This window comes from Pristiophorus japonicus, chromosome 6 (assembly GCF_044704955.1).
Source record: "Pristiophorus japonicus isolate sPriJap1 chromosome 6, sPriJap1.hap1, whole genome shotgun sequence".
Classification (NCBI taxonomy): Eukaryota; Metazoa; Chordata; class Chondrichthyes; family Pristiophoridae; genus Pristiophorus; species Pristiophorus japonicus.
In genome coordinates, this window is record NC_091982.1 from 233,793,855 (window position 1) to 233,810,268 (window position 16,414).

The 16,414-nt window shown below is 42.8% G+C and overlaps 1 protein-coding gene across 2 annotated transcripts in view; it reads left to right on the forward strand.

Moving 5' to 3' along the window:
• Positions 1-16,414, forward strand: part of rnf13 (ring finger protein 13) — a 301,732-nt gene that overhangs the window by 204,106 nt on the left and 81,212 nt on the right. For both annotated transcript variants that reach the window (XM_070883720.1, XM_070883721.1), the window contains exon 8: positions 610-703. In XM_070883720.1, coding sequence (XP_070739821.1) covers positions 610-703 — 94 coding nt within the window. The remainder of the gene's footprint in view (positions 1-609; positions 704-16,414) is intronic.

A 16,414-nucleotide genomic window follows, 5' to 3' on the forward strand; every position in this document is an offset into this window, starting at 1 on the left:
TATTTTTAAACTCCAGGTAGGTGTTATCAGTGGCTCAGTGGGTAGCACTCTCCAACATCAGAAGCTTGCGGGTTCAAGTCCCATTCCAGAGACTTCAGCATGTAATCTCGGCTGACACTGCAGTACAGTACTGAGGGAGCGCTGCACTGTTGGAGGTGCTGTCCTTTGGATGAGACCTTAAACCAAAGTCCCGTCTGCCGCCTCAGCTGGACGTAAGATATCCCACAGCACTATTCGAATAAGAACAGGAGAGTTCTTCATGTTCTGGACAATATTTATCCCTCGATCGACATTAATAAAACAAATTACGATTCATTTATTTCATTGCTGTTTGTGGGAGCTTGCTGTACACACACTGGCTGTCAGAGTTTCTGCATTATAAAAGTGCTAATTGGCTGTAAGATATTTTGGGACATCCTGAGGATGTGAAAGGTGCTATATAAATGCAAGTCCTTTTCTTTGAATGTGGATGCCATTTGAGATTTATTGATTGACAAGTTGGGATAATTTCCCTTAAACAAGAGGGAAAAAATCTTTCATTTTGGAGTACACACATTCTAGAATAAATCAATATTTCAAAATCTGCTCACTGTTTTATTCACTTTCTAGATTTCAAAGTTTATTCAAGATAGACACAGGGCAAGAAGGAACAGGTTGCGTAAAGATCAGCTGAAAAAACTTCCAGTACACAAATTCAAAAAGGGTAAGTGATTCTTGTTTTTAATCTGGCTGAAGTATCATTTAGTAGTCTGTAACAAACTGCATAGTGGTTTATGCACAAGAATTATCTGCTGTGCAGTAAAATTGTTTTTCTATTTTTATTCATTGGAAAAACTTAACTAATTTAAGGCTTTCCAAGTCAGGAAATAGACATAATGTAGTCAGTGACCTAATGCTGCTGAAATAAGACATTGAGTGCGTGTTTGAATGTATGGGCTTGGTATTCTGATGGTTAAGCGGAATTAAAATTGAGGGGGTGGCCTTGGGGAGTTTTGAGTGACTGGTAGAGGAAACCAAAGCACAGTAATACATGCAGATAGCCGAGGCATAAAACGAGAACACATTTCTTTGGCAATTCGATGAATGTTTAGGACAGCAAGGGATGGGCAGGGAGAAAGGCATTGTGAGGAAAAGGGCGAGCCGAGACCCGAGGCAGATGGGGGGCACCGTGCCTTGGTGGCTCAGTGGAGGGGGAAAAATGAAAAATCAAGGGTAGGCAAGAACGCTTTGGATTGATTGAGATGACAGTAATAGGGCAGAGGTTGATCGGAGTATAGGTATGGGTGGTGGGGCGGGAGAGATTCAAAGAATCAGACAGGAGACCACACAGCCTTGGGATCAGGGAGGAGTGAGTGAATGAGAGGGACCAGAGTGAAAAAATAAAAGATGACTGAGAGTAAGGCACAATGTTGCGTGTTTCTATCTTTGTACATTATGACTGAGTGGTATCAAACCACTGTTCATGTCAGTGTACAGCATTAAGTACTTGTTTGAAATTTCAATTGTCTTGTACACTTGTATAATCATCTCTTTACTTCATCCAGGACTGTTTTGTTGGTTTGCCTTCGTGGTTGTGATTTAATTTTAGGTAACAAGATTTCAAATTAGGAACACCAACCATGTCCTAAATGATAATTCTGAACATGAATGCAAGTGTTCCTTTGGTCTGTGATGTCACAAAGCTGTTTTATGATGTATGGCCAAGCCTTTATGCCAGTTGTAACAGTCCTGAGGGAGCTGCTAGGAGATTGTGAAGTGATGTCATTGTAATTATGTTGAAACATTGCCACTGAACCTTGAAGAGCTACCAGCACACACTACTTTCACCAGGCAAGACAATGTCCATGTTCAGTACACAGATTCACCATTAGTGTCTGCTCGATTGTTCAAAGTAGGAGATTTTCTAATTTGCTTCTGTGATATTTGACAAAAGGGATTTGTCTAGAAACACAGGATTTTAATAATTGTTTGAATATTTTAAGTAAAGTGCTGTAAACATCCATAATGTTTCACGTGAATTTGTACTATAAAATGATGTGATATGAAGTGGCAATTTCTTCTGCATTCCTATTTTTGTTTTCCAACAGTCTTCCAGATGGACAATCTCCTTGGACTCCCTAGGAGTACTAGAGTAGCCCACGACAGATGGTCTTATATTTTTGTTCCCCCACTCCCCACCCCTTGCCTGGCCGCCTTCATTCTGGGATCATCTTGAATCTGTTTGGCACTCGCCTTAATGTCATGACCAAGACATTAGGTGGATCATGTCATGTCATGTCATCAGACCACTTAACATACTGGGTTTAAATTTTTTGTAAAGAGACATGAGAAAAATGTCATTACTTAATTATTTAGCACAATTTTTAATACACATGCGCAGTATAGAGTTCAGTTTTGACTTTCATTTACCTTGTGTGAAGGTCAGTTGACTTGAGCAAGTTATTTTTATTTTTTCTGGAGCTTTTGTTACCTGTCCAGTGTGTTCTGTTTAAATTGCATTTTGTCATAAGAGCGTTGAATCTATATATGTTAAGGTATTAAGACACAATTTAAAATGTAATAATCCCTCTCCCTCTTGCCTCCCCCTCCCCCCTTGTAAGTGGTTTCCCTTGGGTGTTTTTGACGCATCCACACGTTACAATCAATGCTTTATTAAAGCTACCTCAACACAGCAGAACTACAAGTAAATACAGTGACGATGTAGTACGATCCAATACCCTGGCGTGTCTAAACTACCCCTATCGCGAAGTACCCAACGTCTAAACCCTCTGCTCGGATCCACAGTGTATCCCCGAATCTGTACCAACCGGCACCCCTATGGTCCTTGCAGCAAAACCTCCCCACTAAAACCCTTCTAAGGTTTGATTGGGAAAACACATGACACCTCCTCACAGTGGCTGTGATCTTAAAATGCGTGGGCAGGGATGATGCTCACCTATTCGTTATCTTACTCGCTGCTTCTCCTGGTGTCTCTTCTGGTTCCATATGGTTTTTTCTCTCCATCTCAGACGGAGTGCTCCGTCCTTGTAGAGGTGAAGCAAGAGAGAAAGCTATGGCCATGCGGCCACCTTTTATATCCAAAGTTGGTTTGCCTTTTCTGACCAAATAAAGTTTTCCCTTGTTTCGAGGATCCCGTTTGTTTGCTTCTTCTGGCCCAATAAAGTTTTCCTTGTTTCGAGGTTTCTGTCTGAGTGGCCCATGTGTATTCCATTGATGGCTGGTGATGGGGTCTCGCTTCCAACCGGTCTGGGCTTAATGGCTTTCTATTGTTCTGGTTTCCCGCCTCTCGGGGTTATCTCATTCCAGGTAATGGCTTGATCACTGACCAGTTCACATTGCTTAACAATGGACCCTCCATCTTTGCCCATTACCTGTGATGAGTTGCCATCTCCTGGCCATTGTAACTTCCCAGACCACCCCCGCCCATCAGATGTGGATTTTTCATGTACAACATGGAAAATTACCTGGGCCCCTCCCATAACAGGGGCTGCCAGCTTTTTTCTGCAGTGAGAAATATTAAATCGCAAAGTCCAGATATCCAACAATCCTTGGGGAGCCGATGCTTACACCCCCCGCCCCCCCTCCCCCCCCACTTACCTGTGTATAGAGGTTGGAGCGGATGCTCTGTATACACTGATTTATAATGATAAAAGTGGCATGTTAAGGCCCTTAAATAATTTGTCAGTACTGCGGATAAAGTTTCTGCATTTATCTAAATAACCTGCCTTCTCACTCTCACTCTCACTCTCTCTCTCTCTCTCTCTCTCTCTCTCTCTCTCTCACTCTCCTGTTCTAAAAACTTAAAAGTTCCTTGTTTAGGGTTAGTTCCCTTCAAGCTTCCACCCAGCCTTGCTTTCCTAAAATGTAAAACATAGTCTGAAGGTTCAGCAGTATTCAGCTAGTTAAAACACTGCTCGCAGTCTGCAAAATGGGCAATGCTTTATTAGGCACTAACAAGCAAAGTTTGGAGAATTATCTTTAGCACCTCTAGCCTAAGCATCTGTAAATGTTGCAGATAAATTTCTCATCTAGAAGCGGAGGTGACTTTGACTGTTCTCTTACACAATATAGAAGCTGCCAAAAAAAAACTTTTCCATTGCTGAATGACTTTATTTTTTTCTCTGCCATTAAATCTAAGTTCATCGCTATTTCCAGAAATAATGGCCAGGGGCAGCATGAGCTGCATGTTTTTCTATCTGAGTCAAGAGAAAGCTATGTAAATTCACTGCTCCCTTTGTTAGAATGTGCGGCATTAGGATCATTTGTATTTGAAGCAGGCCATTTTTCAGCAAGGGTTAATAGTCTTGTGGCCTGTGTAGTACAGTTGAGAGCGAGAGTGCCGGCTCAAGTTGTGAATACTCTGTTCTGTGGTGCTGCTGATTTGTGATACTAGTTCCCCATTGTTTTAGCATGCCAATCGTGTCAAAAACAGACTGCTAGTGATCAATCTGTACTTTCACATCAGTTTTTGAAAGCTCTGCAAATAGCAGTGATATTTTAATCCTACCAGCTAAAGCTCAGGCCTTAACGAGAAAAATAACTGCTCACTGGAACAATCCGATAAATGTATCGTATAATATCCAATGTAGAAATTGTTTGTTAAATGTCTCCCCTAGCTCTGACTCGTACCAGAATATGGTTCCATGGAGGTACCTCACCCAAGCAGCCATAGTCCAGAGAAGGGGAGTTAACAAACTATTCACATGAAAGCAAGATCATGGCTGGACACTATCCTGTTCTCATGCAACATCCAGTGTATTTTTTTTCAGCCTTGGCTCAGTGGTAGCTCGCTCACTTTCAAGTCACAAGGTCATGAGTTCAAGCCCCATTCCAGAGACTTGGATACCACCATATGAAATTGAAGGGCAGAAAACAGTGTGTCGGGATAAATGGTTCATTCTCTGGTTGGCAACCAGTGACTAGCAGGGTGCCGCAGGGATCAGTGCTGGGACCCCAACTATTTACAATCTATATTAATGACTTGAAAGAAGGGACTGAGTGTAACGTAGCCAAGTTTGCTGACGATACAAAGATGGGAGGAAAAGCAATGTGTGAGGACGACACAAAAAATATGCAAAAGGACATAAACAGGCTAAGTGAGTTGGCAAAAGTTTGGCAGCTGGAGTATAATGTTGGAAAGTGTGAGGTCATGCACTTTGGCAGAAAAAAAATCAAAGAGCAAGTTATTATTTAAAAGGAGAAAGATTGCAAAGTGCTGCAGTACAGCGGGAGCTGGGGGTACTTGTGCATGAAACACAAAAGGTTAGTATGCAGGTACAGCAAGTGATCAGGAAGGTCAATGGTACCTTAGCCTTTATTGCAAAGGGGATGGAGTATAAAAGCAGGGAAGTCGTGCTACAGTTATACAGGATATTGGTGAGGCCACCTGGACTACTGCCTGCAGTTTTGGTTTCCATATTTACGAAAGGATATCCTTGCTTTGGAGGCAGTTCAGAGAAGGTTCACAAGGTTGATTCCAGAGATGAGGGGTTTGACTTATGAGGAAAGGTTGAGTAGGTCGGGCTTCTACTCATTGGAGTTCAGAGGAATGAGAGGTGATCTTATCGAAATGTATAAGATTATGAGGGGGCTTGACAAGGTGGATGCAGACAGGATGTTTCCACTGATAGGGGAGACTAGAACTAGAGGGCATGATCTTAGAATAAGGGGCCGCCCATTTAAAACTGAGATGAGGAGAACTTTCCTCTGAGGGTTGTAAATCTGTGGAATTCGCTGCCTCAGAGAGCTGTGGAAGCTTGGGACATTGAATAAATTTAAGACAGAAATAGACAGTTTCTGAAACGATAAGGGGTTATGGGGAGCGGGCGGGGAAGTGGGGCTGAGTCCATGATCAGATCAACCATGATCTTATTGAATGGCGGAGCAGGCTCGAGGGGCTGTATGGCCTAGTCCTGCTCCTATTTCTTATGTTATGAATGATCATCTGGTTTATCAAGCCTGTCCTCCACAGTCATGATGTGAAACATCGTGATTGGACACCCCATACCCATCAACTGCCATGTAATCTCCTGTGCGAGGCAAAAAGAGAAGAGATTTTTTTTTAAATGATGCCAATTGGTGGGGGGTGGGGGGTGGGGGGGGGGGGGTGAAATTTGAAACATTTCTCTCTTTCCCCCCAGGCCCCTTAGATGATAGAAAACCTGTCCCGGAGACCACATTGACCATGCTTATATTGCCTGGTATTTCACCTGCCTTTTTTAATAAGCTGTGATCTCCACCTCAGCTCGGATCTCGTCCAAGTTTACAGAGCTTCAGCACTTGCCGTGTGAGCTGGCAGAATCTAAAACAAATTTAAAGCAAACAGTCGATGTTCTTGTATACAAATATGTGAATGTACAGTTATTGGTCAATTGGATTTTATTTTCTTATTGATCGGGAGTGTTCCTCTGTTACACTTCTGGCTGAGTACTGAAACATTGGCCAGTTTATTCCTTGCTCATGCATGGGAGGGGGGAGGAACTGATTGTATTTGCACCTAAGATATGTTCCTTTGATTTTCTTAATGGGAAGGCTTATAGCACCTATTTTATTAATGGATTTTTTTTCCCACAAGAAATGGCCTTTTAGCCCCATTTTGTGTGTTTCCTCATGAAAGCCATATGTTTTCCTCTCAAAATAGTTACACTTAACCATCACTTGTTTAGAGAGATTCTTCAAGCCTCCCCCTCTCCCCAACCCACAGCACCATAGTCTTTGATTTTGTTTGAGAAATTTGGAAATGGGTGAATCCATTTTGCATTAAAAAAAAATAATTGTTACGGTTTTATGATGGTTATTACATTTGTAGCTGGTTCAAAAGTGAAGGATACAAATCTGCAATGAGGCCTTCATGTTCCCAGAGTTTAAATATGTTGTGCAAATGATTGATTACTGCTGGTGTAAAATGCGACCTTGAATGCAACTGTTAACAGTAACTGCCAACAAAAAGACTCTGTCTCAATGAAATGGAGCTTGCTGCAGCTGCACTGTTTGTACAGGGCAATGTTTAATCACGATTAAGGAGACGTGCTAACTAAACCTATTGTTGAAGACCATTTCAGCTTTGCAGACAAATTTATTCAGGAAGTTGTATGTAGGTTCAGCCAATTTGGGTCTGACTTTGTTGAGCATGTTGGCAAGCTAGAATTGGGATAGTACGTAAATCTACTCTTCCCTTTTGACTTATTGCTTCGCCCGGTAAGAGACGCCGTCGTGGGATTAGACGTTTAGAAGACAATGAAGTCTATTGCGATTGGTAAAATAAACCCGACAATGGAGATGTGTTTTCTCTGTAACAACTGAACTTGGTACTAAAGATGCTCCTTTTGAAGATCCATCCAGAGAATTTGATTTTTGGGGTGGACTACTTGAATTGAATTTGGAATATTCCACCAGGGTTCAGTAGCGTTGCAAGGAATTGGTGTGTGTTTGGGTCGGTGGAGATGATTTTTTTCTCCTGTTAGAGCAGTACTGCTCACTTTATCACATGTATTTTGTCAGCCAGACATAAAGGTTGCAGAGCTACTGTCTAAGCGTTTGTGATTGGCCAACAGGAACTGTGCTTCTGCAGGTCTGATTTGCTAGCTTCTTTCCCAATGGACTATGCTGCCACAACAAAATGCTCTCTGATAGACCAGCTGGCGACCAGCATGCTTATGTCGTCAATGGAAGCTGTAGTTGAATCTCAATCAATCTCTCTCTCTCTCTCTCTCTCTCTCAGCAAATGCTAGGATAAGCTTGTACTGAAGGTTTGCTACAAGATAAAATAGGTGAAATTTGGTATTCACAACAGAACTTCTGACATTTACCAAGATCTCTTGTAATCATTCTGAAGCTATTCTTACAAAGGGTAATTGATCCTTTTAGTATTTGCTAATTTTTGTGCTTGATATTTATTATAAGTAAATATATTAGTTGCTTTAGTCTGTGTGTCCTTGGTTCCACTGGTAACGCCTACCATTTCTGAGCATTGGGCAACATAGCACAAGACAATGTAAATCAGTAAGCCATTTATTGCAAATGGCATAATTAACTCCTCGGGTAGACACCTCTACAAGAGGTGTAGAGGTCAAGGTCTGCTACGTTGACTGCTGTTGGATCATTGAGAGAAAATGGTTTTGTTAAACATAACAGCCTTATTGTGTCCTTTTTGTATTTCCCGTACACCTTTTAGTCATGACTTACCTCAGATATCTTGAGTCCCTTAGAGCAGTGGAATGGAACTCTTTAAATCCTCCACCAGTGTGTTGCTACTGCAGCTCTGTGAATAGACCTTGATGGTACATCAACCTTGAAGGAGGATGCGAGTGAAATGGAGTGTCTGCCCCAATGACTGTGCAAACCTGTATTTAGATATTCAAGCCTAGAAATCTTTTTTTTAATCCCAGATTAAGTGGAAATGAAACAGGGATATATACAATAGAGGCTATTTGTAAACTGAAAATCTAGGAACTTTCAAAAGGTTATTCTATAGCTATGAAATCTGCTTGACAAAGACCTTTATAATTATGTACCTACCATGCACAGGTTGGTCATTATGGAGGTGTGGGTCAATGGAAAAATAGTTCCAACAATTCCTTGGTTTGTAAAACATTTTAATTTTAGCAAAGTTCTGAGTTGGGTAACGTTGTGGGGAGGTAGATGGAGACCTTAGCACTGCAGGTGTATTACTGTCACCGACAGATCCCTTATGTTACAGACTGTCTACAATGCTACAGAACTGATCAGAAAGTTTAAAGTCTGCCAGGTTGTCATGCTGCTGACAGAAAGGTACAAAGCTATTACTTTACCATTGCACTATTAAGTTCTCTCTGCTACATTTGTTGGGTATTTTAACGAAAAGAATATATTTACATTGACCTCCTTCTCATCACACATTCTTTTGGACTTAACATGGCATCTGATTTGGAGTTGGCCATGAGCTGTCATGTGCAGATAGGCAGGAGCCAAGCAGGGATTTGAATCTGTGTCTTTGCACTACTCTAATTTAAAGTCATTTGCCTCATAAATTGCACTAAACTCCAGAGCCAGTAGGTGAGGGTTTTGATGGTTGAGCGAATTAATTTACAAAATTTGGACGATGTACTTTGCAGAAGAACTGCTGAGAATATACAGAGATAATGTAAATAGAAGAGTCACCATAGCGAGCGATGTTAGGTTTTGAAAATATATCACAGATTGACACTGAATCAAAGAATTGGAAGGAGCTCGGAGCAAGAGCAGTATAAATATAGAAAATATCTCCCCCACCCCCACCCCCAACATATCATGGCAACTGATTATGTCTGTCAAATGTACATAGTTATCAACTTTTAAATAAAGTGTAAATTACGCATTTTATTTAAAAACTAAGTTGGACTCTAATTCTGGCAGTGTATTATGTTTATGTGCTATTATGGGGCTCAATGTTCCCCAGTATTTATGCCGCATTTTGGAAGCAGACTGCTTTTTCTGGCCTAACTTAAAAATCCCCAGTTTCCCCAATCAATTTACACCAGTGTAACTCAGTTAGTAATTAATTTTTTAAGTCAGTTTTTTTTATTCAGCCAAAAGGGGCGTAACCAGCCACCTAGGCCAATTCTGGCCATTTGGGGAAGCTTGGTCAGCTGAGAGTTACTCCAGTTCTGCTTAGGCCAGTGTATGTGGCTTGTCCTGAAAAGCCTTCTGGAGAGTTAAGGAAATCGGCGCAGCAGATGCCCGGATACACTGAGAATTGAAAAACACATAGCAGCAACTTACCTCCAACCCTGCCCGAAGGCTGCCCAGTTCCATTCTCTGTCCCCGGTTCTCTCTCTCTCTCTCTCTCTCTCTCTCTCTCTTTCTCTCTCACAAGGAAGGCTGTCCGGTTCCATTCTAAGTCCCTGGTTCACACACACAGTCCCGAGAGCGAGAGCCGGACCGCGAATGCGCCTTTGGGCGGGGTTAGAGGTAAGGTGGTGATAGTTGTTTTTCAATTCTTTTTGTGTTGGGAGCTGGCTGTATGCTTCACTTTGCAGCCTCAGCTCGCATTGTGTCCCTGGTTACCATGGCAGCCCGATCTTTTTGGCGCAGATCAAAGCTCCACCCCCCTCGGGTTAAGCTACGCCAAAATGAAGAGATCCAACGGGGAACCTTGCAACGCTTTTTTTGGGGCGTACTTAGGCCCACAAAAAATTGGGCGTAACTTTTCAAGTACGCAAAAAAAATGCTTTGGGAAAAATTGAGCCCATAGAGTGGCAGGATGATAGTTAACAGTAAACTAATACCAGCTGGGCTATCCATAGTTGATCTCATCAAGTGTAAGAGGAAATATTGAAGAACAAGTCAAACTTGGCTGTTCTCGCTCTGTGTCAGAATGTTGTGGATTCAAGCCTCACTTCAGGCCATGTGATTTTTTTTTAAAAAATCGCTCGTTCTTTTTTAAAAATTCATTGTTGAGATGTGGGTCTCATCAGCAAGGCCACCATTTATTGCTGTGAAGGTGGTAGTATGGGTTTTTTGATCCAACTGATGGGCTTACTCGGCCACTTGAGGCAGTTAACAGTCAACCACATTGATATGGGACTGGAATCACATTTAGGCCACACCAAATAAGGACAACAGGTTTCCTTCCCTAAAGGATATTTAGTGAACCAGTTTGGATTTTGCAACAAGCCGACCGCTTCATGGTCATTTTTACAGATACAAACTTTTTATTTCCAGATTGCTAAACTGAATTCAAATGGCCATACTAGGATTTGAACACTTTCTCTGGATTAATAGTTGAGGCCAATTTTTCCTTTAAGTTGCGTGGTGCGCAGCTCTCCGGACCTCCCAGGTAGCCGGCTCGTCAGCTTTTCAGTGGGCCGCCAAAAAAAAAATTAACGTGTACATTGGTTCAGGCCTCAATTTACTGTTCCTCTATCCAGTGCTCAGCCTGGTGGCAGTTCTTCGCTATCTGAAAGGAGAAAGGCACAAGGGTACAGTTGTGGAGAGGGGAGGTGGGGAAATCAAGAGGTGCATGCTTACACCATGTAGAGATTGTGGGATGAGGGGGGAAGTGGGATGTGGGAAGAAGGCTTGCATGTGAGGATACCGTCATCTTGTATTGTTTCAGCCCTGTCACTGGCCATGGGCTCAGCGATTGCCCTCCCAATAACGGCCAGCACCGTCTCCTCCATCGGGGTAACGTTATGCAGGCACACCTGACCCCTGCCAGTTAGGTCCTGCTGCCTCCGGTTGTGAGCCACGTTGTCCTGCAAGAGAAAGGAAGTGTTGGCAGTGAGTATGGTGCAATCTGTTTGGGTGATATACCTGTCATGGTTGAATAACTGACTGTGTGTGCAAGCTGTAAGATGTGGGTGTGAGGCTTGCAACAGTGGTAAGTGTATGAGGGTGAGATGAAGCTATGAATGTGATTTTGAGTTGTGTTTCGTAGAGATTGCTGGTAGGTGAGTGAGTGGGGCGTGGTGCATTGAGCAGTGTGTGAGGCTAGTGGTGCAGATGGTGGGATATGGCATCTGAAGATGAATTCACTGACCTTGTGTGAGCATTAAACCTCTTCTTGCACTGCGTCCAGGTCCTCGGGGCTACACTTCTGCCATTGACTACGACGGCTATCTACTCCCATAGCCTTTTCCTCATTTGCCTTGAGGGCTTCCTGGCCCCCTGTCAAAACAGGACCCCTCAACTCCTGCACCAAGGCTTCCAGTGCTACATCCGAGAATCTTGGAGTACGCTCTCTCCCCTGTTGTGACCACCATAATACTTTTTCCTGCTCAGCCAGTTGAAGCACCTACTGCAGACTAGCTTTACTTGGTGCTGGCATCGCACAAACTTGAGCCACCTGGTGAGCGTGCAGCCACGCATTATTTTGATAGGGTGCAGGTTAATCCAGCATTATGATCCTTGCGCACGTTTTTGGGGGCAAACAAATTTCTAGCTAATTGTCTTTTGAATGTATTCAGGTAGAATTTAAAGAACCCATGGCTTGATTCGAAGAAGAGCAAAAAATTCTCCAGGTGTCTTGGCCATTCCTCCCACACCACCAAATATAGATTTACTGGTCATTTTGTTTCATTGATACAGCTACATGCAAATTAGCTGCCGTGTTCACCAATATAGCAACCATAGAAGTTTATATCGCAGGAGGCCAAGCAGCCGATCATGTTTATGCTGTCTCTCTATGTTGGAGTAAAATCCAAAATTCATCCCACTACCCAGCTCTCTTCGCATCTCCCTGCACTCTTCCCATAAATATGTGCAACAGAAACAGGGTTATGAATTTTCCCTTAAAAGATGCAGTAGTTCCTACCTCAACTCTGGCAAAGCATTGCATGCTCCAACAATCCTCCGTGTAAAGACATTTCTCCTAACCTCTTAAACTGCTGGTTTGTCGATACTGGTACAAAATACTCTTTCCCTATTCACTCTATCAGAATTCTTGATTCACAGTATGTGAGTTGTTTTGGGATATCTTGATCATCATCATAGGCAGTCCTTCAATCAAGACTTGCTCCCACTCCAAAAGTGAGTTCTCAGGTGACTGAACAGTCCAATACGAAAATTACAGTCTCTGTCACAGGTGGGACAGACAGTCATTGGAGGAAAGGGTGGGTGGGGAGTCTGGTTTGCAGCACTCTCCTTCCGCTGCCTGCGCTTGTTTTCTACATGCTCTTGGCAACAAGACTTGAGGTGCTCAGCGCCCTCCCGGATGCTCTTCCTCCACTTAGGGACGCCATTTTGGCCAGGGACTCCCAGGTGTCGGTGGAGATGTTGCACTTTATCAAGGAGACTTTGAGGGTGTCCTTGTAATGTTTCCTCTGCTGACCTGGGGCTCGCTTGCCGTGTAGGAGTTCGGAGTAGAAGCGCTTGCTTTGGGAGCCTTGTGTCTGGCATGCAAACAATGTGGCCTGCCCAATGGAGCTGGTCGAGTGTGGTCAGTGCTTCGATACTGTGCATCTTATTAGATGTGGCAAGGTACTATATAAATAAAATGTATTTTCTGTTCAAGAGTGACATTTAGTAAAGACTTGGGACCAAAATGACGGTGGGGACACGATTCTGAAAAGTTTGCTCTGGCGCCAAGCAGACCTCTTCCTCCCCAAAACTTTATTCAGTAGTATTTTCAACTGATCTGTGAATGTGACAATCCTTGAAACAAAAGTGTCTAACATTGTGGAATTAGAGGGTTTATATGAACTAATCCTGTTCACATCATTTCTACATCAGATCGCGCATATTTAAAATTGACCCTCCAAGAAAACAGAGCACAGACTGTAAAACAGAGTCTTAATTATTTGTTAACGAAACAGAGCATAAATTATTAAAATGCCACATTTTTTTGCAAAGATGCAAAATGTTTCAATATTGTTTTGTTCACATCAGCACAAGGGGAGCAGCATGCGGGAGAAATGAGTGGGGCCAGAGATTGAGAAAGAAAGTGGAACAGGGTCTGGTGAGACAGCGGGAAAGCAGGTAGGTGTAAAGCGGGCAAGAACAGGTGAGAAGAGGCAGTGATGGCGGGCAGAAGGGATAGTGGCATATGGGAGTGGGGATGGAATGGGGATGGAATGGGGAAGGAATGGGGAAGAAGGTGGGAGTGGGCCTGAAGTGGCGCAGGGCCAGGAGGAGAGGCAGGAGAAGTCCAGACATGGCCAGGCCTAATGTTTGCTCGGTGGCTTCCGTAGCGAGCAAAGAAAGAGGAACTGGGTGACTGGACAGGAGAGGCGCAGCAGTGTTGCCTAGTGTCGGGAGGTCTGCATGGTGGGCAAATGGTTTTTGGCAATCAAAAATGATGGATTTTTCTATTCTACATGTTGACATTATTAAAAAAGTTACACAAATAATGACACAAGAAGTAAGCCTATGATGAAACATGAAGTGCATGCTATATGCAAGGCCAAGAATTTTTTGAAGTAAGTAAACATTGCCGTACATTTTTTTTAGTGTATGTACTACACAAACTAATCGTCACTTTTTTTTTACTGCTGTTACTTTTACATAAAGATTAATCTTTATGCCATATTAAATGTTTCTGGGAAAAATGCAAATATTGGTGACGCATTCCATTTGTAGATCATTCTGTTATAAGTGCACACAGGCACATGCTGCTTCACAATTTGAGAAGCACTAGTAGGGTTTTGGAATTTCTAGGCTAATTCACAGGTATGTTACAGTTGCATGCCTTAACAGTTGGAAATCTGTATCAAGATGTTTGTTACTTTGACCTTTGTGGTGAAAACCATAAATGGAAAAATTGCAGTGTTTGAAACTAACTTGAACAGGAGGAGGCCATTCAGCCCCTTGAGCTTGTACTACCATCTCACTATTGCATGTGATTTATGTCACCACAAGAAATTATGTCCAGTGGAACCACTGGTGTAGTTCATATTTTTGTTCAGTGGCTGCTTCCATTACCTTTTATTTATGTTGGAAACCACAGAGGTTCATGAATGGTTTATTTTATTTTCTCAAGCCATCTTAGAATCATAGAAAGTTACAGCACAGAAGGAGGCCATTGTGCTGTCTCTTTGAAAGAGCAGTTGTGCTTAGCCCCACACCCATGCTTTTTGTCTGCAACCTTGAAAGTTCCTCGCCTCAAGTACCTGTTCCATAAAATTATTTAAGGGATCAGCTTTTTTGGGTAGAGCGCTCCAGATCCTGACAATGGAGTGAAAAAAATTCTGCTCATCTCCCCTCTAGATGGGAGATGAGGAGAAACCTTGTGAATTTGGCAAGTAAATTGCCTACGGGTTTTATTGGTTACCGTTCATTTTGGATCAGCATGAATCCAGCCTCGGTGGTGGCTGTTGCTTGGCTTTCTGTGATTTATATTGATTATATTGCAGAGCTTTTAATGTACACTAATGTCTGCTGTCAGATGGCTTTATTTAATTGAACTATCTATTTGATGGATGTTCTGCAGATCATTTCCTTGTACTTAAAACTTTAAGATGGGCATTTGAGTATAAATTTGCGAACCCCATTTTCCATTACTAGCGTTGGGGACTCCAAAAACGTATTTGATTTTAGTCAGACTTTTAATTTTATATTTTGCAAGCATGTATGTAAACTATTAATATAGTTATACCCCTTCTGCTGTGCCAAGTATTATCATTGTAATTTTATATTCTGTGTCCTATGGTTCAGTATAATTTTAAACAGATTGACTCCATTTCTGCAGGGTGACCTTATTAATGATATCAACAACTTGTATTTAGATAGCATCTTTAACATCGTAAAACATCCCAAGACGATTCAAAAGTGCTATAAGACACAACATTTGATACCGAGCCACATAAAGAGTTGTTCGGGCAGGTGACCAAAAGCTTGATAAGGAATGTCTTAAAGGAGGATAGAGGGCGGAGCAGCTCAGGGAGGGAGTTCCAGAACTTAGGGCCTGGGCAGCTGAAGACATGGCTGCCAGTAGTTGAGCAATTAAAATCAGGGATGCTGAAGTGGGTAGATAATTCTGGGGTGGGAGTTGGTGGGGTTGGAGGAAATTAGAGATAGGGAGGGGTTAGGCCATGGAGGGATTTGAAAAACAGGATGGGAATTTTAAAATAAAGGCTTTGCTTAACTGGGAGCCAATGTAGATCAGCAAGCACAGGGGTGATGGGTGAATGGGACTTGATGCGAGTTAGGACACGTGCAGCCGAGTTTTGGATGACCTCAAGTTTATGTAGGGTAGAACGTGGGAAGCCAGCCAGGAATGCGTTGGAATAATCAAATCTAGAGGTAACAAAGGCATGGATGGGGGGGGGTTTCAGCAGCAGATGAGTTGAGGCGGGTGGCAGAAACGGGCAGTGTTCTAGATATGGAAATAGGCAGTCTCAGTTATGGTTCGGATACGTTGTCAGAAGCTCATTTCAGGATGACATATGACGCCAAGATTGCAAGCAGTCTGGTTCAACCTCATAGATGCTAGGGAGAGGGTTGGAATTGGTGGATAGAGAACGGAGTTTGTGGTGAGGACCGAAGACAATGGTTTCAGTCTTCCCAATATTTAATTGGAGAAAATTTCTATTCATCCAGTACTGGATGTCGGACAAGCAGTCTGAAAATTTAGAGGGGTCGAGAGAAGTGGTGGTGAGGTAGAGCTGGATGTTGTCAAGTACATGTGGAAACTGACGCTGTGTTTTCGGATGATGTCACCGAGGTACAGCATGAAGATGAGAAATAGGAGGGTGGGGGGGTGCAAGGATAGATTCCAAGGGGACACCAAAGGTAATAATATGGGAGCAGGAAGAGAAGCCATCACAAGCGATTTTCTGGCTAAGAGATAGATGAGAATGGAACCAGGTGTGTGCAGTCCCACCCAGCTGGACGATGGCGGAGAGGCATTGGAGGGGAATGGAGTGGTCAACCGTGTCGAAGGCTGCAGACAGGTCGAGGAGGACTAGTTTATCTTTGTCATGCTCACAAAGGATGTCATTTGTGACTTGGAGAACTGTTT